The sequence below is a fragment of the Schistocerca americana genome, chromosome 1 (assembly GCF_021461395.2).
Source record: "Schistocerca americana isolate TAMUIC-IGC-003095 chromosome 1, iqSchAmer2.1, whole genome shotgun sequence".
Lineage (NCBI taxonomy): Eukaryota > Metazoa > Arthropoda > Insecta > Orthoptera > Acrididae > Schistocerca > Schistocerca americana.
In genome coordinates this window covers 348887303-348912420 of record NC_060119.1, presented here as the reverse complement: position 1 = coordinate 348912420, position 25118 = coordinate 348887303, and the positions used below count along the sequence as shown (strand labels likewise).

At 37.7% G+C, this 25118-nt stretch overlaps 1 protein-coding gene across 2 annotated transcripts in view; it reads right to left on the bottom strand.

The window, feature by feature from the left end:
• Positions 1 to 25118, bottom strand: part of LOC124599534 (A-kinase anchor protein 10, mitochondrial) — a 118507-nt gene that overhangs the window by 53616 nt on the left and 39773 nt on the right. For both annotated transcript variants that reach the window (XM_047136086.1, XM_047136085.1), the window contains exons 5-8: positions 20672 to 20808; positions 10921 to 11065; positions 4088 to 4196; positions 3616 to 3787 (exon numbers count right to left, since the gene is read on the bottom strand). In XM_047136086.1, the coding sequence (XP_046992042.1) occupies positions 3616 to 3787; positions 4088 to 4196; positions 10921 to 11065; positions 20672 to 20808 (563 nt within the window). The remainder of the gene's footprint in view (positions 1 to 3615; positions 3788 to 4087; positions 4197 to 10920; positions 11066 to 20671; positions 20809 to 25118) is intronic.

The following is a 25118-nucleotide window of genomic DNA, read 5'->3' as shown; positions in this document are numbered from 1 at the left end:
ATTTATCAGTGCTATTCAGCCGTGTGGCATGATATTCGGTCTCAAAACGCACTGACAAAATTGTTGGTTCGCTGCAGTGTTTTCATTCTCGCAACCTGGTTCAGACAATAAACAGCATAAATAAAAGACGAATTGTGCTTCATATTTTTATAACAATCGAATTCAAATAAATACTGGAAAGAAATACCAAGAGATCATTTTATAACATTTTTACATGTCACTTCTCATCCCCACCCTAACCCCATGGGTAGTAGGGGTATTTAAACCCCCCACTCCTTTTATAAAAATGAGTCATGCTTATACCAAATTTGGTTGAAATTGCTTCAGGTATCCTTGAGTTATGCTTCTTGCAGCTTTTCACTCCCATCCTCTGCCATTAGGGTGCACAGGTATCTTACCGTTACAGTAATGTTTTTAGAAATGGCAAGTGATGAGACAAGTTTATAGAAATTACTTTTACACACACACACACACACACACACACACACACATGCGCGCGCTCGCCTGCAGGTGAAACATCATCAATGGGCCTCTCTACAGTTAAAACTATCAATTCTACACTATATTGGTTATTATTGCGTAATTTTACATGTCACCCCAGCCCACCCCAGCACCCACCCATCAGTACTGTTGTAAAAGTAACATGCATAGTGGGTCATGTATTTGGAGGAAACTGCTCCAGATATTTCTGAGTTATGATACTGAGTCACATCTATCCCCACCCTATTGATCTAGTGGTTTAGAAATATATGCGGAATGTATGCATGTAGATACATTGATTTTTATAAATATACTGATATTCAGAAACCTTTTATTTAAGAAAGTTTCATCATTATTAGATGAATGGTACAGGAATGAATATAAGATTAACACACAAAAAAACTATTTATTTTTATATATTGTATTAGATCTATTTGATTTTGTATTTACAACCCTGTACTCACCAGACTAAATGTTCTGCTCATCTTGCCACCACACTTCACTAACTTCCACTACACCTAACTTCAACTTACCCCTTTCCCTTTTTAAATTCTCTAACCAATCTTCCTGGTTAAGGGATCTAACATTCCACACTTGAATCTGTAGAATGCTAGTTTTGTTTTTCTTGATGATGATATCCTCCTAGCAGTCACTGCCCTGAGATCCAAATGGGGGGAAAAATAATGGTCGTGGTTTCCTCTTATTTCAGCCATTCACAGAAGCCGTGTTGGTTAATGTTACAAGGCCAGATCAGTCAATCATACACACTGTTGCCCCTGCAACTAATGTAAAGGCTGCTGCCCCTCTTCATGAACCATGTGTTTGTGTACCATCTCCACATATACAATTCTATTGTGGCTGCACCTACAATACAGCTATCTATATCACGGAGACACTCAAGCCACCCCACCTTGGCACTATAGATTTTTTATTTAGTCTGCAGATGATATCATTATTAACTTGTTAATTTAGTCCCACTGGGTCAATAATTTCATCCAATACTTGTACAGCACACTTGGGAGACATTCTCAAATATTATTACTAGAATGTTTGGTTGATCTGAGTTTAAGGCACTCAATTTCAAGGTTATTGTCAATTGAATTGATCTGTTATGACCACTTCCATATACAAGGTCTGTTCAAAAAATTCTGGAATATTGACCACAAAATTTTTCTACATCTACCTTTTACTTATTGTGCATGGCGGCCTTTGAAATACTCTCTTTCACAATTAATACACCATTCCCAATGTCATTTCCACTTCCAGAAGCAGTCTTGGTACACCACTTGCTAGACTGCGTTAAGTGCAGTGTGCGAATATTCTTTTATTTCATCTATCGTTGCAAACCCTCATCCTTCCAACAGGGTTTTCAACTTTGGAAATAAAAATAAATAAATAAATAAATAAATAAAAAGGTCTGCAGGGCCCATGTCTGGAGAACGATGAGGATGAGGGAGCACAGCGATTTTGTTCTTTGTGCAATAGTCACGCACTAACAGGGATGAAGGTGAGGGTGCATTTTCGTGATGCAAGAGCCTTAAATTGTCTCACCACATTTCAGACCATCTCTTTCTCATTTTCTCTCACAGGCGACAATAGCACCATCAACTAACAGTCTCTCACTGTGGCATGAATTCATGATGAACTAATCCTTCTAAGTCAAAGAAAACTATCAGCATGGCTTTGACATCTCACCTGACCTGACGAGATTTTTTTGGTCTTGGAGAACCTTTCCCAATCCATTGTAAAGATTGAACTTTGGTCTCAACATCATAACATAGAACCATGTTTCATCACCAGTTGTGCTTCTCCCAAGAAGCACCTCATTTGCGTGATCCAAAAGCTCTTCATAAATTGCAAGGCGAAGGTCTTTCTGGTCTTGGCCGATGAGCTGTGAAACGAACTTGGCAGCAACATGATGCATTCCAAGGTGCTGTGTCAGTATTTCATAACATGATCCAACTGAAATGTTACATTGCTTTGCAGTCTCTCGGACAGTCAGTCTTTGTCTGGCATGCACAATTTCATTGATATTCCTGACATGAGTAGACCTCGAAGGGCGTCCTAAATGAGGGTCACTTTTAACTTCAGCCCAGCCATTTTTAAACTGTGTGTACTACTCATAAAACCACATACGGATTAGGCACTCATCACCATAGGCTTCATGCATCATTTAGTGTGTCTCTTTAAATGTTTTCTTCAGTTTCAAACAAAATTTAATGCAGACGCTCCTCCAACTCTGTCACCTTGAAATTTGCAAATCATACGACAATACAGCACTGAACAATAGCTACCAGACATACAACAATGAAACTTCTGGCAGTTACACAATAAACACAGGTGTGTGCAAGGATGCCAACCCCATTTCACTCTAATGCACCGTTGGTGTAAAATTATCAATGTTCCGGAATTTTTTGAACAGACCACATAACCTCTTTCTATGAAATTTAGCATGTGGTTTTTGCCATAATTTCAGTGAATTTGTGATAAGTTTTGATTGCTGACCATTCCTAGATAGGAGTGAAATGCTGTCAGCAAATGTTATGCAGTAAAGAGAGACCTACCAAAAATTGTTGCCTTTTCTTTAACTTTGTGATCTCGTAATCGCTTTTTCCAGTAATAAATTGTACACCAACAAGAACAAGACACCCTTTATCTTAACCCCATATCGATTTCAAATGGTTCAATATGTTCCTTAAAATGTTTAGTTTTCACGATGTGTCAGAGCTTATTTGATTAGTTTCCTAATTTTTATTAATTTCATTGTTAACTTCAATATTAACATTTTTCTGTTGTAAAATGCAACTCTCATATCACAATTTCTGTTGTAGTTTTATTCATTTTATTTAAACCTTCAGAGTAGACTATCTGAATAGTTACTGACAACATGCAAATCAACCAACTTGTTATACTCATGTTTATTCGAGTTTTTGAAGTGATGTAACTTAAATTTGCCATACTATCCACAATAATATAAATCAAGATGTATGTGTAGTTCATAGAAAGCTACCCTTCTACATGAAAATAAACAAATAGTCCATTGTCATAGTTAATAATTTAATATACTTTGGAAAATACAGTATCACCACATTCACAGAAATAAGGTTCCAAATGATCAACAAGAAAAACAATTACCTGTGTCTTTTTCTGCGCCACAGAGAATCTGGATCATACAGTTGTCTAGAGTCAATGCTCATTTGTCTGTCATCCAGTTTGCAGACAATTCTGCGTGGAGTTGATGAACTATCCTCTGTGGCAAGCAAAGTGTTTTGGGCTGACAGACTCAACTCACTACTGCACTCTGAACCTGAAAATACAAAGAGAGAACGTATTAAGAATGTTTGTAACAGTGAGCGTGGTGGGAGGGAGGGTTGACAAAGACATGGACAGAAATGCACAGATGAATAAAATGGTACTCTTAAGTCAGGTAAAAATAAACATACTAAGCAGAATAAAACATTAATATAAAAATTTAAATAATACAGTAACAAACAAAATATTTTTATTGGGTTCTTCATCTAACTTCTTATTTATCTTTTTTATATTCCTCTTGGGTTACTCATCATTTATAAACCAATTACATTAACATATACCATCAGGCACTTACCACATTTCCGACTCCGCAACAGAAGTGACGAACCAGACTGGATAGTGCTTATAAGTTCTGAGAGGTAGTTAAAGAACAGCTGTGATGACTGAAATGGTTGAAGATAATTCTGAAACAAATTGTGTGTGTGATTAGTTATTGTACATGAAAGGAAAACAATATTATTGGATAACTACAAAAACAGCTTTATTGTCAGGTAGTATGTCACAAACCAGAATCTGATAAGCATGTTCTTAACCCATGTATGCCTGAACACTGTGAGCTTAGAGTCATACTGCAGTTTGCTTGATAAAGCTGTGCATGTTGGCAAAATAATAAATAAAAATGATATAAATACACATAGATTACTATTTAAGCTAATGGAGAATCCTGAAGTTGCAGTATGGGAAAAAGCTTTATAGCTAAATTTTGTGGAGAAAATCATGAGAGGAGGAATAATTTAACCTATTTTTTATTCCGATTATGATGTGTCACTGTCACACAATTATGCAATTTGTCATTAGATGTTAGATGGTTACTATAAAACAAAGAGGAAAATAATAGTGAGATATGCAATACAGATATGAAAATAAAATATTCATACAACTATTACTACTACTATCATAATAATGAACACATTACTGGCAGACTGAAACAAGGAAGTGGCAAAATATCTATCAGAAAGAACAAAAACTGAAGTACAAAAATATTATATGATACATGCATATATGAAAAAATGATGATAATGCAAATTTCTGCTTCCCAGATATCATAAATTCACAACTAGGACACTTTTACAGCAATAACAACTGTCATGCTATTACATTGCATTCAACTGGTATGATATTGCTGATCACAAAGATAGCTAATGATACGTTTTCTTTCCTATGCCAATAGATTGTAAATAAAATGTATTAATAAAATAAATAAATAAAAAGGCTCTTGTCAATTCTTAGATTATGGAAATATGAGAATTCCATATATAGACATCATCAAATTTCCAAAAGCAAAGATCAGTTATCATTACTAAAAAATCTACCTTATTATCAGAGTGGAAAGATACTGTTTATGAAAACAGCCCCCATTTTTCATTCCTGTCCTTCCTTCCCCGTACTGTAAAATTCTTTAAAAATATTCATTCCTGTTTCTTTTTCTTTTTACTTCCTACTCAATTGACAATATTTCACACACTAGCACAATTTAATTATGTAACACTTATTTTTCAGCTCCATTTACACTGAACAAAATATCATTTAACTCCCCAACCGCAAGTGATTTTCCAATTTTCCTGTAAAAAAACTGCAAGGTAGTTTTATTCAATAATTAGAATAGTTGCAAGGATAATATTAAAGGAATGTAACAAAAAAAAACAAAAAAACTGAGTTCCGAAGTGAGTTTTAATTGCCACTTGACTTATATAATGTGGGAATGTGAAAATTGTATTCAATGTTACACATTATTAAAAAAAATTTCTTGGTGTGCTAAAGCTAGATGCAAGGTTCCAACACAACCCCTTTTCGTAATCTTCACACCAGGTTCTTGTTTCTTTCCATATTTTTTTCCCTATCAACATTTCTTCTGAAACAGCCTTTCTATCAGTCCTGCTGTACTTGGATATCCTTGTATGTGCCATGTCCACACAAGTATTTATTTCTTGGAAATTACTTCCATTCTAAATTTCAAAAATGCATTCTTTGTGTTGTTTGAATTTTTTTGGTGTATACTAAATGCAGTGACTATAGTTATCAATAAGATGCCAAAATATTTTCTTGTAATATTTGTTGTAATATTTCTTCCGCTATTTCCGTGTGGTCTTTGAATAATAGAGTTCCCTATTAGCTCTTTCAATACTGCTCATTGTATTGTTGGTCAAATATTAATTGAGGTTTACTTATTTTGTCACCCCTTTTGTTTCTAATATACATGATGAAGGATTGTGTACTGCGCTCAAAGCAATTTTTTTGTCTTTTTAGGACCATGACTGTCTCTCTGGAATGCTTTGATTTCTTCCTTTTTCAGTTTTACTTTTTTCTCCCTTTTTAAGTTTTATGGTTGCAAACATAGTCAGTAGATCCTCTCTAATTGCTCAGAGAGTTCCACAGATATCTGTTCTGTGTTGTACCAAATAATTGGAGAGTTCAGGTGATACACTATGTGATCAAAAGTATCTGGACACCTGGCTGAAGATGACTTACAAGTTTGTGGCACCCTCCATCAGTAATGGTGGAATTCAGTATGGTGTTGGCCCACCCTTAGCCTTGATGACAGCTTCCACTCTCATAGGCATACGTTCAATCAGGTGCTGGAAGTTTTCTTGAGGAACGGCAGCCCATTCTTCATGGAGTGCTGCACTGAGGAGGGGTATTGATGTCGGTCAGTAAGGCCTGGCACTAAGTTGGCGTTCCAAAACATCCCTAAGATGTTCTATAGGATTCAGGTCAGGACTCCATGCAGGACAGTCCATTACAGGGGTGTTATTTTCATGTGACCACTCCCCTACAGGCCCTGCATTATGAACTGGTGCTCGATTGGGTTGAAAGATGCAATTGCCATCCCTGAACTGCTCTTCAACAGTGGGAAGAAAGGTGTTTAAACATCAATGTAGGTCTGTGCTGTGACAGTGCCATGTGAAACAACAACGGGTGCAAGCCCCTCCATGAAAAACACAACCGCACCATCGCCACCAAATTTTACTGTTGGCACTACACACACTGGCAGATAACGTTCGCCAGGCATTCGCCATACCCACATTCTGCCATCGGTTTGCCACATTGTGTACCGTGATTCATCACTCCACAAAACGTTTTCCCATTGTTCAATCATCCAATGTTTACGCACCTGACACCGAGCGAGACGTCGTCTGGCATTTACCGGCATGACGTTTGGCTTATGAGCAGCCACTAGACCATGAAATCCAATTTTTCTCACCTCCCGCCTAACTTTCATAGTACTTGCTGTGGATCCCAAAGCAGTTTGGAATTTCTGTGTGATGGTCTGGATAGATGTTTGCCTATTACACATTACAATCCTCTTCAAGTGTCGACAGTCTCTGTCAGTCAACAGACAAGGTCGGCCTGTACGCTTTTGTGCTGTACATGTCCCTACAAGTTTCCATTTCACTATCACATCAGAAGCAGTGGACCAAGTGATGTTTAGGAGTGTGGAAATCTCACGTCGTCATTTATGTGACACATATTCAAATGCCAATATCAAATACACTACAAATCTGATTCTTGCCACACCAACATGGATATTCTTTCCCTACTTCCTACAGGTGCTGACCCCATCTTTGATTAGCAAGGAATACATAATTTATACTTGCATGCTGATTTTTGTGTCATCACTGACTACTTCCCCAAAGTACTTCCACTTTTAAGCACTTCTGAAACTACCAGAGATCTGACAATGTGCAAAATAGTTCACCAGGCAAAAGAAGACAGGCCCAAATGAATGTATAGCAAATGTTTTAAGCTCCGGTACCACTTCTACTGGTGACTGCTCAGTATTTTTCTCAGTTTTCTGAGGCTACACCTTGTAGGTGCAAGAGTCTGGCTGAGCTGTTACACAGATTTCAACCTTGCACACTAGAGCACCTTATGCTATCAACCTCATTTGCATCCCGCCCGCATCATAGGCACTACATACTGGGCACTCTGGTCTGACTGCCACTATGGCTACCAGCAAAAGTTCAGGCAACCCAGGGAATGCCATCTATTCCTTCTTTCTTATGTACTTCAAAACTTGAGGTGCCACTAAAACCAAACTGGCCATAATTCCAGGATCAGCTGCAGCCTGTGCCATCAAAACAGCACAATTTAAGTTCTAGGTCAGATATTTCAAAACTGACTGCACTCCACCTCCAGTGCCAGTTGGGTTGACTCTTGCAAATGAGCAGCACCTTCTGGGTCACATGTCTCCTTACAGGCAATCACACTCTTTGAGTGATGTAGACATCTGGAACCAACAGCACCTCTGAATGGCAAGATAACCCATATCCCCAATAACAACTGCAGCACTTACGCACCAATCAACATAAGCTCAGCCATTTCTCCTCGTATATCTGAAGGCTCCAGGAAGGAGAGCTGTAACTATGTTCGATACAGATGGTATCACTGTTAATATCGTCACTGAGCTTCACCAGTTGTGGGACTGCGACTGCTACAAATATCCTTCTTCTCTGTTGTAAGTAGAAATGCAAGATGCACTATCACCTTAACTGCAGTGCTTTACAAAAACTGACATCCCTGACTCCTTATTCTGTTGATAACTAGGTTCTTCTATGGTTATTAGTGTCAGAATACATTTTATCAGTGCTTCCAGTATACTTTTGACTCATGTTACATAAAATGTGTTATACAGACAACATAATAGTCTGCACATGGCATAGATTTGGTTCACCTACATTAATACATACACGAGTTGATTTCATGGTACATGGAAACAATCCACAACCCTTCATGCAACTTGTGCAGCCTCAAAGGAGTACTGAAATAATAACAACTCTGTCAATCATTTCAAACAGCACGACCAATTTATTTACCATGTGTTAACTTAATTTCGCAGATATGGGCATGACATCTTTTTCATTCTCCACCTATCCTTACTAGGAAACTAGAGAAAGTTATGGGTCAGCATTCTCCAAATTTCATCAATATTGTTGCTGATAATGTCAATATTTATCCAAAGCTCATCAAATTTTGTCAGAAGTCATCATCAGTATCTACATTCTGCTGAGTGATGAGATATTCTGTATATTGTTAAGTGCCTAAGAAACAAATTTCATATTTGAATCTTCAGCACCATTTATTCCTTTCAACATTTACACTATCCCATTTTTTCATCAATTTATAACACTGAGGTAACAAAAGTCTTGGGATAATGATTTGCACTTATACAGATGACGCTAGTATCGCATGCACAAGGTATAAAAAGACAGACCATTGATGGAGATGTCATTTGTACTCAGGTGATTCATGTGAAAAGGTTTCTGACTAGATTATGGCTCCACAACGGGAATTAACGTACTCTGAATGCCAAATAGGGCTAGATGCACGAGACATTCCATTGCAAAAATTGTTAGGGAATTCAATATTCCGAGATCCACAGTGTCAAGAGTGTGTATTACCTCTCACCATGGACAACACTGTTGTCGACAGCCTACACTTAGTGATCAAGAGCAATGGCGTTTGCATAGAGTTGTAAGTGCTAACAGACAAGCAAAACATTATGAAATAACCAAGAAATCAATGTGGGATCTATGACAAATGCATCCATTACGTCAGTACGGAGAAATTTGGCATTAATAGGCTATGGCAGCAAATGACCAACAAGTGCCTTTGCTAACAGCATAACATTGTGCAGCACCTCTCCACCTCCAATTTCAGTTGGCAAGAGCTAATGGTAGGATTTGAGTGTGGTGCAGATCCCTCTAAGGCATGGACCCAGGTTGTCAACAAGACACTGTGCAAGCTAGGGTGGCTCCATAACGGTGTGGACTGTGGTTACATGGTCCAACTGAACTTATCATTGACTGGAAATGGTTATGTTTAGTTACTGGGAGACCATTTGCAGTCATTCATGGACTTCATGTTCCCAAACAATGATGGAATTTTTATGGATGACAATGCACTATGTCACCAGGCCACAACTGTTTGTGATTGGTGTGAAGAACATTCTAGATAAGCAAATGATTTAGCCACCCAGGTCACCCGACATGAATCCCACTGAATATTTATGGGACATAATCAAGAGGGCAGTTCATTCAAACACCCTGCACCAGCAAACTTTTGCAACTGTAGATGGCCATAGAGGCAGCATGGCTCAATATTTCTGCATGGGACTTCCAACAACATGATGAGTCCATGAAACATCAAGTTACTGCACTAAGCCAAGTAAAAGAAGGTCCAACAGACTATTAGGATGTATCCTACGACTTTTGTCCCCTCAGTGTACGTCACTAACAATTCTTCTATTCCAACAACTTGCAGTCCAACAGTTCCTTTCAAAGTATTAGTATTTCTTTCTTCAGCATGTTCCACTCTTTTTCAGTTGAATATTCAGCAATCTTATTTAGGCCAGAACCTCTTGATTATTTCTAAGTCACCATGTAGGAAACCAGTTCTGTACAACAATATAAGAAACTGTCACACTGTTTTGAGATTGATAGGTCAAATTTTCACTATTGGCTTCAAGAGAAGAATAAATGCAAAGAACATTTTACAGATGGACAACAGCACCAATCCCTTTCATCTACTGTGCAAGTCTTTGGGCTAATAACAGCAGTGAAACAGCTCAGTAAGTGCTGTACACACAAATCAATGCCCAGCATATGAAAAAGATAAATCAGTTGTCTGCACTGGTACTGCCACGTGAGGTGGTACAGCTGATAGCACAGTGGACTGCATTCAGCATGAGCAGAATTCAAATAATCGTCCAGCCATCCAAGCGACATTAACCATGTTTTGTCTAAACTGATTAAGGCATATGCTGGGATGCATCCTTTAAAAAGGCATCTTTGTCTCCTTCAAGCTAATGCTCTATTTCTAATGACCTCATCACTGATGGTGCATTAAACCTTAATTGAAGTACTGTATGGCACTCCTGCCTAATTACTTATTGATACCTATTTCTCCCATTTCAATTTATATCTTCCTTCAATTTGGTCTATAACTTACAAAAAGGAACATATAACTTGAAAATTATAATATTATATGAACTTCCTAATGTTTTGTTTGCTGCTGCACATTACTTTCAGAACTATAACACATTTCTCAATATTTCATGCATTCAAAATGGTATCCTACCTATAACTTACTGAACTGATTGGGTGAAAAATAGAATAAGTAAATAAATACCTTTTCAAGGACATGGAGAACAATTCTCACAGGTTTTTCAAAACAGTCAGGTAATGGGCCATCCTCTCGGCAAATATTCTGCTCTATTTCAAACCTTATTTTGTCACTAAATCCCAAAGGACAAGTGGCTTGTAATGAAAAATACCTGAAAAAATGAGAGGTTAAGTATTCTCAAGACTATTATCATTAGCAGGAAACATCACATTCACGAGTTATTTGTCAAAATGTTACTTCTTGGCAATATAAAAAGAAGGTAACAATTACAAGGTACAGGAAAAAGGAAGAGTATGACTTCATAAAGGAATACACTGAGAATAGTATAAAAAATAAGGAAAAAGAGAAAAGCAGAATTCTAGCTTGTCAGTAAAGTAAGAGAGAGTGAGCTTAATCTTCCTTTAAAATGTATCCAGCATCCATTGTGTATGAAGGATCCCATGCACTTCATTCTGCTGGTGGAATAAGCAAAAAATAAAAAAGAATCATAATTTCTGCACTTCTTTAGAAATACAAGTGATTGATGTTTTATGAAGTTTATCACTGTTTCACAGGGGGAGGGGGATTTAAGGCTATAATGTATTAAATGACTGCAAACCTACTTCTTACAGCAATGATGGGATTACATAAAACTGTTGCATGTGACACAGAATTGTTGCACGTACAGCAAGTACTATCATTTTGTGTGCGCACCAGTACAATTGTACATCCTTGCAAATAACTTAACGGAGGCTCTACAATATGGTACTAGAAAGGTTGTTTATAGACAAACACAAAGTGTTTTTGAGGAAGCATAAAAAAGGCAACAGTAATTTGTTGATAACACTGGTATAGCGACATTTCATCACCAGTTACAATATCCAATACAAAGTTTTACTGGCTGGAATTATTCCTATCATACTCCATAACGATGGCCCCTTTGTCGCTTGGTTACACACCATACCTGCCTAAAATCAAATCTGTACAAAGAACCCTGTAAAAATTATTCTTCGGCCATGGATCATGGTTTTTACATAGTGGTTATTCTTAGTTGCCTGAATCCAATTTTACTTTTAATGTCTGATCTTGATGAACTAATCAAAGATCGTGGTCATAGGAAATACATCAGAAGAATTGCAAATCCACTTGCTCAAGGCAATTATTGATTGAAACCCAACTTTGAACTCATAAAATAATAACTGTTCTCAAAATGCTCTCAAGTTAACTCCATAGTTCACAGTGAGTCAATGCTGTATGTTAAACAATACTGCAGGCCTTGACATTTCTAATAGTTGTAAATTTTGGAAGTGTAACACTGTACCAGAGACAATAATACTGTCTTATAACAGCACGTGTGTGTTAACAAAAGAAGAACTGTGCCTTTTTGGCACATACCACTTTTCTCTTTGTCAATCTCATATCTGAGAATATATTTCCAAACTGCATGTTGGGACAGATATGGCTCACAGTCAAGAGCAGCTGTGCAAGTAGTGTATGCCACATGTTGGGAGAGTAAGGAATTACGTGTTATGAATCTTTGCTTTTTGTTGCTAGCTGTTTACATCCAAGTTTGGTCACACAAACAGTTGCAATCAGGTGCAGTAAACGATTGATTTCAGTGTTTATATTATTTGCAGAGGAAAAAGGACATCTGTGGACAGTTATAAGGAGGTAAGTTTATATATTTGTTCATTAGAATACATATAATACTGAAAAATAGTTCTGTGATGGATATGGCACAACATGCAGTCCGGTTCAATCGAGTACGTGGTTGCATTTTACCTAAGGAGGCAGCAATGAAGAAGAATAGTCGAGGCAGCATCGAGGAAAAGATAGCAAGAGTAGACGGTGTGCAAATGTCAGTAGTCTCCTGGTTTGATAATAAGTAGACAACACTTTGTCAACTTACGTTGGATGCAAACTAGAAGGCGAGATCAAGAGGCTTTTCAGGGAGGAGAAAGAATACAAAATGGTACCTTGTCCACACTCTGTGATGATCTACAATGACTACATGGGGGGTGTCGATCTATTAGATTCTATGCTGGGGTATTATAGAATTCAAATCAGATCAAAGAAATGGTACTTGAAGATATTCTTTCATCTAGTTGACTTGGCGTGTGTGAACAGCTGGCTGTTATGGAGAAGAAGAAATACGGACTACATGCCTCTTGTTGATTTCAAGGTCTCAGTTGCAGAGGCCCTCTGTAAAACTGGGAAATCCTTATCCAAGAAACAAGGTAGGCCAAGCAATGAAATACAAAAACAGCTTGACTGCAAGAAGAAGAGAGGCCCTACAGCAGATCTTCCACAGCGTCAGGTGCGACTGGATGGGATACCTCACATGCCTATCTGGCTGGAGAACCGTGGTCGTTGCAAGAATCCAGAATGCAAAGGAAAATCCTATATAGCGTGTATGAAGTGCAGTACAACATTGTGCTTGAATACGGCGAGAAATTGCCTCATCAAGTTTCATAATGAATAGAGAAAAATGGAAACAGATTGTGTGTTATTTTCTCAAAATATGTGTATTGTAATGAATAGAAAGTGTAATTGTTTTACATAAATACAGTTCTGCTAGTTCATGTACGTATCTTATTGTGTATTTTCCACATTGTGCATCATCAATCCCAAAACTGGTATCACATGGTATTAGTCGTTACTGCATGCTGTTCCATATATGGCACGAACCCTTAATTCTAAAATAACCGCCCCTACATAAGATTTAGAATTTTTTAAGCATTTTTTACGAAATCAGAACATCGAACATAACATGTAACATTTTTTTCAGAAAAATAAAAAAAAAATCATGCAGTAAGGGGTTAATTAGAAATAACATTTGTGCAGATCAATTCAATCAGACTTCTGATATATACAAATGTAATCAGTCAAAATATCACTAGCTGATAGTAAAAGACACAGCCTGCAGGTACAAAAAAAATTTATTATAACAACTTTTTTAAAAAATTATTTATCACCTAGGGTCAGTAAACCACACTAAATTGGCATGTTTTACGTTGACATTCTTTCATTAACAGTCAGTTATATTGACAGTGAACCCGCAGCACATTTACTTCATTACAATGTTTGTTGTTAACAATCCGTCACAATTCAAAAAGAGTGGAACATCTACAAATATAATGCTAGAAGGAAAAATTACTTAGAAGGGAATCTTACAGTCTTCAACTTTCTCCACACTTACATGATTCTGTGGTGATTATCCAGCCATCAATTTCCTCAAGCAATAATGACACACTTCTCACACAAACTCAAAAAAATTGCCTTTGAAGATTTTAGAATACTGCGGAGTACAGAACATGTTGATCTAACTTACACCAGTTTGATGTTCACTAAAAGAAACTTTTTTTTTAATTATCTGAATCCAGTATTAATTTCAAATAGAAATATTAATTAACAAATACTGAATCACAATTTTCGATAAAAATAAAATATTTTTATTTCTAATTACGAACTGCATGATGATAAATTTCAATTTTATATAGAAATGCAAAATGCCTAATTGTTAAAGGAAAAAATTACATATGTCGATAATACTACCCAAATTCACAGACAAGTATTTTATTTTCTTTTTGGTGTTTCACATTTTTGTACTAAAATTTAATTTAGTGTAAAAACTGGAATTTTTATGCAATTAGTATTCAAAAATAAAAAGATTATTTCCTTTATTTCAAATAACTTTTTGGGTGGTGCAATAAATGAACATTGTTTCTACTACTTCATTTTCATCTTCAGTTTCCATTGGACCAATATTTCTTTCATTATTCATGAATGTTGTTCCCTCTCTTCTTGCGGCTACTTTTTTCCAGTTCTTGTTTTTTTTGTGTTCCGAAAACTACCCTTTTACACTGCGTCTTTAAAAAGTGTTCTGTTTCTTAGAGCGTCCAAATCAATGCCTACACTTCAATTTCTTACTACTTTTGTCAGCCACTTTATCTTGGATTTTTAATTGCTTCATAAGACAAAGATTTGTTTTGTGAGTCTGTCATTATTCATCCTGCATGTATGTCAACTGAATTTCAATCACCTTTTTCTCATTACACCCATTATCTTTTCAACTTTTAGATACAGGTCTATATTAAAACTTAGTCTGTATTCTGGATAGACAAAAAGAATCTCCTCATCATGTGGTAGCAAGAGAACATACACATAAAAAATATTGAAGTTTGCAAGCTTTCAGAGCCAGCAGCTCCTTCTGGCAGAAGAGTTGAAAGGGAAAGAAGAAGGGTGAAACAAAAGCACTGGTGACGTTTAGGACAAGAGCTATAGTTCGGAAAAGTTTTGGAAGTAATCTCTTTATTGTGTCTTACCCTACCTTCCACCTTGAAGCTTAAGTTTTCAAATCTCGTCTGGTGCAGTCCCCAACAATCAGTCTTTCCAACTCATCCCTACTGGCCCAGGGTTCTGGGTGACTTTTCTGAACTCTACCTGTTTTCCTCCCCCCATGCACCAAGGACCTTGCTATTGCTGGGGGTCTTACGTGCCTCAGTGATACAGACAGCTGTACCGTAGGTGCAACCACAATGGAGGGTATCTGTTGAGAGACCAGACAAACTTGTGATTCCTGAAGAGTGGTAGCAGCCTTTTCAGTAGTTGCAGCGGCAACAGTCTGGATGATTGACTGATCTGGCCTTTTAACAGTACCCAAAACGGCCTTGCTGTGCTGGTACTGTGAACAGCTGAAAGCAAGAGGAAACTGTAGCCGTAATTTTTCCCCAGGGCATGCAGCTTTACTGTATGGTATATGTATGTATATTCCAGAGGTAAAATAGTCCCCCATTCGGATCTCCAGGTGGGGACTACTCAGGAGGACGTTGTTATCAGCAGAAACAAAACTGGCAGTCTACGAAACAGAGCATGGAACGTCAGATCCTTAATCAAGCAGGTAGGTTAGGAAATTTAAAAAGGGAAATGGATAGGTTAAAGTTAGATATAGTGGGAATTAGTGAAGTTTGGTGGCAGGAGGAACAAGACTTTTGGTCAGGTGAATACAGGGTTATAATTACAATATCAACTAGGGGTAATGCAGGAATAGGTTTAATAATGAATAACAAAATAGGAGTGCGGGTAAGCTACTACGAACAGCGTAGTAAATGCATTATTGTAGCCAAGATAGGCATGAAGCCCACATCTAACACAGTAGTGAAAGTTTATATGCCAACTAGCTCTGCAGATGACGAAGAGATTGAAGAAATGTATTATGAAATAAAAGAAACCACTCACGCAGTGAAAGGAGGCGAAAATTTAATAGTCATGGGTCACTGGAATTTGATAGTAGGAAAAGAAAGAGAAGGAAAAGTAGTAAGTGAATATGGAATGAGTGTAAGGGATGAAAGAGGAAGCTGCCTGGTGGAATTTTGCACAGAGCATAACTTAATCACAGACAACACTTGGTTTAAGCACCATAAAAGAAGGCTTTATACATGGAAGAGGCCTGGAGACACTGGAAGGTTTCAGATACATTATATAATGGTAAGACAGAGATTCAGAAACCAGGTTTTAAATTGCAAGACATTTCCAGGGGCATATGTGGGCTCTGACCACAATTTATTGGTTATGAACTGTAGGCTAAAACTGAAGAAACTGCAAAAAGGTAGGAATTTAAGGAGATGGGACATGGATAAACTGAGAGAACCAGAGGTTGTAGAGAGTTTCAGAGAGAGAGAGAGAGAGAGAGAGAGAGAGAGAGAGAGAGAGCATTAAGGAACGATTGACAAGAATGGGGGAAATAAATACAGGAGAAGAATAATGGGTAGCTTTGAAAGATGAAACAGTGAAGGCAGCAGAGGATCAAGTAGGTGAAAAGATGAGGGCTAGTAGAAATCCTTGGGTACCAGAAGAGATATTGAATTTAATTGCTGAAAGGAGAAAATATAAAAATGCAGTAAATTAAGCAGGGAAAAAGGAATACAAATGTCTCAAAAATGAGATCAACATGCAGTGCAAAATGGCTAAACAGGTATGGTTAGAGAACAAATAGAAAACCAGTTCTGGGCAAAGAAGAGAAAGCAGAAAGGTGGAGGGAACAAGGGCGATCTACTTCAGGGCAGTATTATGGAAATGGAAGAGTTTGTAAGTGACGATGAAATGGGAGATACGATACTGTGTGATGAGTTTGACAGAGCACTGAAAGACCCGAGTTGAAACAAGGCCCCGGGAGTAGACAACATTCCATTAGACCTACTGATAGCCTTTGGAGAGCCAGCACTGACAAAACTCTACCGTCTGGTGAACAAGGTGTATGAGACACACGAAATACCCTCAGATTTCACGAAGAATATAATAATGCCAAACTCAAAGAAAGCAGGTGTTGACAGGTGTGAAAATTACTGAACTATCAGTTTAATAAGTCACAGCTGCAAAATACTAACAAGAATTCTTTACAGACAAATGGAAAAACTGGTACAAGCTGACCTTGGGGAAGAGCAGTTTAGATTCCGTAGCAGTGTTGGAACACATGAGGCAATACTGACCCTGCAACATATCTTAGAAGATAAATTAAGGAAAGGCAAACCTACGTTCTTGCATTTGTAGACTTAAAGAAAGATTTGACAATGTTGACTGGAATATTCTCTTTCAAATTCTGAAGGTGTCAGAGGTCAAATACAGGGAACGAAAGGCTATTTACAACTTGTACAGAAACCAGATGGCAGTTATAATAGTCGAGGGGCATGAAAGGGAAGCAGTGGTTGCAAAGGGAGTGAGACAGGGTTGTAGCCTATCCCCGATGTTACTCAATGTGCAGATTGGGCAAGCAGTAAAGGAAACAAAAGAAAAATTTGGAGAAGAAATTAAAATCCTGGAGAAGAAATTAAAACTCTGAGGTTTGCCAATGACATTGTAATTCTGTCAAGAGATATCAAAGGACCTGGAAGAGCAGCTGAATGGAATGGACAGTGTCTTGAAAGGAGGATATAAGATGGACACAAACAAAAGCAAAACAAGGATAAGGGACTGTAGTCTAATTAAATCAGGTGATGCTGAGTGAATTAGATTAGGAAATGAGACACTTAAAGTAGGAGAGGAGCAAAATAACGTGATGGTAGAAGTAGAGAGGATACAAAATGTAGACTGGCAATAGCAAGGAAAGTGTTTCTGAAGAAGACAGATCTGTTAACATCAAGTATAGATTTAAGTGTCAGAAAGCCTTTTCTCAAAGTATTTGTATTGAGTGTAGCCACGTGTGGAAGTGAAAGGACAATAAATAGTTTAGAGTTTAGACAAGAAGGGAATACAGGCTTTCGAAATGTGATGCTACAGAAGAGTGCTGAAGATTAGATGGATATATCGCGTAACTAATGAGGAGGTACTGAACAGAATTGGGGATAACTGGAATTTGTGGCACAACTTGACTAGAAGAAGGGATCGGTTGGTAGGACATGTTCTGAGGCATCATCAAGGAATCACCAATTTAGTATTGGAGAGTAAAAATTCTACAGGGAGACCAAGAGATGAATACGCTATGCTGATTCAGAAGGATGTAGGTTGCAGTAGGTACTTCAAGATGAAGAGGCTTACATAGGATAGGGTAGCACAGAGAGCCGCACCAAATCAGTCTCTGGATTGAAGATCACAGCACAACACATCCCTTTTCCTGAATGTCATCAGTACTTTTCCTTCACCCCTCTTCTTCCCCATAAAACCCTTCTGCCAGAAGAAGGAGCCACTGGCCCCAAAAGCTTGCTAACTTCAATACCTTTTATATGTGTGTTCTCCTGCCACCACTTGGTGAGTAGATTTTTTTTCTGTACACTTACATTATATTTTCAAAAATTGGTTGTTTTTGTTGATTTGATCTATATCCTGATTCACTACTGCTTTTGGTCCCTGTATTTTTATTAGGATTCTTGTTTCAATTTTTATTAAAAATTATATTTCAATATTTGTTAGTTAACATTTCCATTTGAACATATAGAATTCAAATAAAAGTTTAAAAAATGTTGTTCCTAGTAAAAATTGAACCTGCAACTTCGAGACTGTAAAGACTTACATGCTATGCACTCAGCTACTGGCAACTGTTCAACTGATTGAGTTGTTCTACATGTTACCGTGCTACAAAATGTTCAAAAGTAATTTTTAAAGGTAATTTTTTAGTTAGTTTGAGAATCATATGATACTGCTTTCGGAAACAGATATCCAAGCACTGACCTTCAAATCCTGTTAGGTATGGCCAAAAATCAGAGACCCCACAGCAGTCCTTGTTAATGCAGCACTGGAAGCTGTCAAGTATTCAGCAATACAAATCTTTGATCACCTGGGACGCCACCTCCATGTCGCCACTAGCTTTGGGTAAGCTCCGACAAAGTCAGTTTTTCTCAAAGTTTGCATTGCGTAATGTTGCTAATGATTGCTACTTCTGTTAGCTCTAATCCCCATGGACTCAAATACAAGCTTCTGTTGTGCAGCCAGTTCCATCCTTTGCTTTTTATAATGGTTGGAATTAGCCTGCAGTGTAGTAGTTAGTCTGAATGCAAATAAGTAGTATTATTCAGACCTCTGAGGCCCTAGTGTCTCCCGCTATGAGTTTCCTATCAAGTCCCAAAATCTGCTCCTCTTGTAGGTGCCCTACGACAGTGTTCGGCGCTGATCCAAGAAATTAACCTGCCTGACCTTTCTTCCCTATCTCTTATATAGAATGTGACAATATGGATCCACGACTTATATGGATCCACAACTTACATAAATTTTTTAAATGATGTCATACTCACTTTTAGCTGTCATATATAGAAGGGAATATTATGATGTCTTTAAAATAAATTAGTTACCTTTCTTGACATTTATTGCGTGCAATATTTCCTTAATTTTTTTGGTACTTATCAGTGTCGAAAAACCTGAACATAATGGTCTTCCATATTTCTGACTGTGAGCTGATATGTAACTGATTATGATTATAAAGTACTTTTGAGACTGTACCCCAACTCAACTCTACTGAATGTCTTCCATAAATAAAGCACAGAAAGAGGTGGGAATTAATATCAAAATGTAGTCTACTAAGAAAATATACTGCGATATTACAAATGTGATTGCAACTTTACAGAGGTCTGAAGAAACTTGTAATGATTAATTACTTGGAGGTTCTGCAATATATTTTATGCACAATTCAAGCAATCAATATCTACATACAAAATTTCATAGCCACTTGTTGATGTATTGCCTACTGACTTTTATCTTCGGTCAACATTTGTTCAATCATTAATTCTGATGTTTCTCTAGCCCAAGCAGCTGGCACTGTCAGAAGTTCAACCACAGCTACCAGCAATGAGGGTGAACCTTCGACAATGCCAGCCACTCATACTGGCAAAATATCACACAAAAAAAAAAACAATATACAAATTTTAACTGAAGGTCCAAATATTAAAGACAACAGGCACCTGATTAAAATGTAATGTTATCTGTTTGTTCCTCTTTATAAGTTAAATATATTCCTGTTGCCATTTCTAAAATTTTATATTAGTGTTATATTAAACACAAACTTAGATTTGCTCATGAAAAGGAGGGGAAAAAATCAGCAGCACCCATCAAAAATAACCACTTTACAAACCCATGCTCAATTAGAAAAATAGCAGAAGTAATACAGCTTGATCTAAAACATGCTGTAAAATGAGTATGAGGTATAACTTGAAAGAAATATTAACAACTAGAATATGTTTATACATAGAGAGAGAGAGAGAGAGAGAGAGAGAGAGAGAGAGAGAGACTAAAATGAATTTATTTGCAAATAATACAATGAAATGAAAAACTAATTAAGAGATAAAATACATACTTGTCATACAAAATAATAGCATCATTCTGAGCCTCAACAGGATCATAAACACCCTTCTTCTCCAAGAGATGCTGACGGAAGTTCACTGCTGCAAGCCAAAATTCCACCAAACTCCGATGTCCTTCTTGTTCCATAAACTACATGGAAGACAGACTCATCAGAGAATAGTCATTAGAAAAGCAGTGAGAGCATTCATGGAAAGTCTCAGAATTTCAAAAACTTTGTTCATGTTTAGCATCAAGCAGCTCAGGTGGTAAGACTATAAGACTAACAAAGAAATCATCAAGCGTTCCATTATGACTTAGGCTACTCAGGCTATCCGTGTTCACTACAAATCTCACTGAAACTTGAATGATAAATATCTGATGTAAATTTTGGACAAGTGTTCAGTCTTAGGTAATCAGGCAGGAATAAGGGAACTAAGATGAGAGTTTGGCATCTCATTACGGTTCATATTATTAATTACAAAGCACAACTCATCTGGAAAGAAAATATGTTTAACAAACCATCCCAACATTCGGCTGTAACCATTCTGAGAAGCTACAAATATGAATAAAAAGGGCTAGATATATATCTTAACCCCACTTCTGAATGTTAATCAAGTGCCTTTCCTACTGAACATCTTGATAAGTCAGGGACTAACTGTACCCTGTATGTAAATGGCTTTCTACTTGCTACAAAGTCAGTCAGTTGCTCAGTTAGCTACACATCCCATGTTTTTTGTTTGTAATGTTCCTATTCCATAAGTATTTTCATTCTGTATGACCAATATGTACAACCCACTTTTTCTAAATGCCCTGTTGACTGCAAATTTCATTTTCACTAACAATTACTAAACAGACATACACTGTCTGACAACAAAAGTAAAGACCCAGAATGGGAGCAGGAAATGAAATGAAACTTCACAAATTGAGAGGGTATCACTATATGAAGTCATTTCAGTGATTATAAAATGGAGTCAAATTTACAAAGAACTTGGCAGTACGAGCCCAGTTATCAGTATAATGTTGCATCCCTTCTGGCCTGGATGCATGCAATGTTTTGATAGGGAAGTGTTTCAAAAAGCCATTGTGACCTCTCCTGTGGCAAACAGTCACACAACTGTTGTAAACGGTCGATGATATCCTGGATAGTGGCACTGGTCTGGAATTGATGTCCAAGATGATCCCACAGATTCTATCATGGACAGAGATGGAGCTCCAACTGCTCACACATTCAGTTCCTAGACACACCTTACGTGGGAACAAGCACTGTCCTGTTGAAAACTGGCTTGATGATACTGTCTCATGAAAGGTAATACATGCAGGCTGTCTACGACATGCCATTGTGCTATCAGAGTTTTCTCATTCACTGCCAGCCCTGACCTGAAATATTACCCAATGGCACCCTTTACCATTATGCCAACAGTAACATCACATTGCCTCTCTCCAAAATGCCACCCTGCTCGCCAACAATGGCCACATCTGAACACATGACACCCTTCACCAGCAGTCTTTGATTCCCAATCATAACACCACATCAAACAAAGCCATTTCTGTTGTGTTGTTAACGGCAGCCTCCACATGGGACAGTAATTCCCAAGTCCGATTGCTGCTAGTTGCCGACCAATGGTGTGCGATGATACAGAGTGTTGCAAGGAGACCATTACTTGTTCTCAGATGATAGGTGCAGATGCGAAGCATTTACAATGTGCTTGGTGCACAATACCCCTAGCATCCTTCTGGTGGTCAGATGTAGTCAACTGGAATGTAAGACAAGTATGCTTACCCTCTCACTCCACATCCCTGTCACATCCCAATGTCCCATAAACATGGATACTGCATGATTTCACCAACCGGAGATTAAAAAAATGAGGCCCCTTTAAAACCTTACCAGGTGCTGATAAAGCTGTCTCACATGTATACATGGCATCTTTGTGTCCTTCACAGTGACTATTCAACTTCTGACACTATCCACAACTCCTACATACTTGACCAGAGGCCTCATAACAACCTTAAACACAAACAATACTACTGCACAGTGGTGGTCATACTACCCATCACAGAAAATTGCTACTCTATCATTTACCTACCTACCAATGACGTGTACATGTATGAGTTTACAATGACAGGCCACCATGTCTTCAGGGTGCTTCGACCCCCCCCCCTTTTTTTTCGTACAGTGGAGATATGCAATCTTGTCGAGAGAGGATGACCCTCTTCCTGGTGAATCTCATCATGTAACACCTAGAACAGTCCTCATTTGGTATCTTGGGGCATTAGCCTACAGTTCAGTTTAGATTTGTTTGTAGGTATCATCATCATCATCATCATCATCATCATCATCACCATCATCTTCTTCTTCTTCTTCTTCTTCAGTAGCTTTACAGCCATTGATGAGCCTTCACTTCTTCAGTGATCTTCCTCCACACTTACCGGTTATCTGCTGCTCTTTTCCACTCCTGGACTCCCATACTGGTGAGATCCATTATTATGTCATCAATCCATCTTCTTCTAGGTCTCCATTTTCACCACGTTTCATGGTTTTCTTTGGAATTCTATCCACTGCCATTCTCTCCAAGTATCCTAGCCATCGTATTCACTGTGATTTCACAAATTTTACTACGTCCCTACCTTGTATTAACTCTAGTAATTCAGCATTGTAGCATATTCTCTAGCCTTCTTCCTTCCTTATTGGTGCATAGATTTTGCATAGTATTTTCTGCTCAAAGGTTCTTAGTGCAGTTTTATCATGTACTGTCAACTTCCATACCTCTGACCCACATGTGATAACTGGGCAGACTAGGGAATTATAATTAGCAGTTTTGTTTTTCTTGTGACAAGGCTCTTTCTGAACAGTCGCATATTTGCAAAGTAAACTATGTTTCCTGCTTGTATTCTTTTCCTTATAGTCTTTCCAATCCAGTAATCATTTATAACTAGGGCTCCCAAGTAGTTAAATGAGGACACTCCTTTGAAGCATTTCCCATTGATGTTTAGGTTTTTAGGGGTTCTTCTAGCCTCAGAGTGTGACATTACCATATATTTTGTTTTCTTTTCATTTACTATGAGGCCAATTTTTAAGGCTTCTGTTTTCTTTGCCCATTATGTTTCTTGGAGTGAATCGATATTCCTTCCTCCTAGAGCAATGTCATTAGTGTACGCTCATATCTGGCTAATTTTCATAAATATGGCGCCTCTTTTGTTGATTTTATTTACTACACTATGCTGGACTATACTGACTAGGACAGTGGAGAAACTATCACCTTGCTTCACGCCTTTATTAAAGTCTAAGCTTTCACCTGTTCTGTTAAGGACCTTTACTTTTGCTGTCATTGTCATTCTGATTAGTCTTATTAATTTAGCACATATACCAACTTCTTCCAGTACTCTGTATAGTTACTGCTGTTTTGTGCTGTCAAATGCTTGTTTGAAGTCGATGAATTGGAAATGCAGATCTATATCATATTCATAGAACTTTTCCATCATTTGTCTTAACACAAATATTTGATCAGTCATTCCTCTGTCTGGTCGAAAGCCACACTGATATTCCCCTAGTATGCCTTCTGCACACTTCTGTCTCCTTTCGTTTAATATACTTGTGAAGATCTTATGAGCTGTGCTTAGGAGTGTTATACCTCTATAGTTTTCACATGCTGTTCTGTCCCCTTTCTTATAAATGAGGATTATTATTCCTAGTATGTCTTTGAAATACTCTGCCCATCTTCCCACTATCTGTTCTTCCTCCCTTATTTTCCCATCTTTACTGGAACAGGCCATTGTTTTGGCTGGAATCTATTCTTCATTTTTCCTACAGCATGACAGGACTTTCTCATTTCAGTCTATTCCTTTAACTCTTCTAGCTCTTGAAATTTCTTCTTAGTCCACTCTCTTTTATTTCTCTTGCACAGTCTGTTAGCTTTTCTCTTTAATTCTCTATTTGTTCCACATTATTTCTGGTTTCCCTCTGTAGCACTTTCATTATTATCCTGTTCTTTTCCTCTATTGCCGACCTGCAATCTTCATCAAACCATTCCTGGGTTCTGTTCCTTCTTATGCCTGTTATTTCCTCTGCAGCATCTCTAATGACTTTTTCAATCCTGTCCCACCTTTCATCTATTCCTACTGCAGTCTCTTCATTGCTCTACTTTCTGCTTAGTGTGCATCCATAACTGATGTGGAGTGGTGTGCAATCACTAAAATATGGTCAACCTGATTGACTACTCCATTGACTACAGACTTCCAAGTAACCAGATGAATCCTTTTGTGTGGGAAGCAGGTACTTTTAATAATCACATTATTACTTGCTGCAAATTTGCATAGTAAGTCTCCATTCCCACTGTTTTATTCATGCAGTGAATATTTTCCAGAAACTCCATATGGACGTTCATTTCTCCCTATTTTTGCATTAAAATTTCCTCTTACTAGCATCAAGTCATATTTAGGTACTGTGCAGCATACTTTTTCCA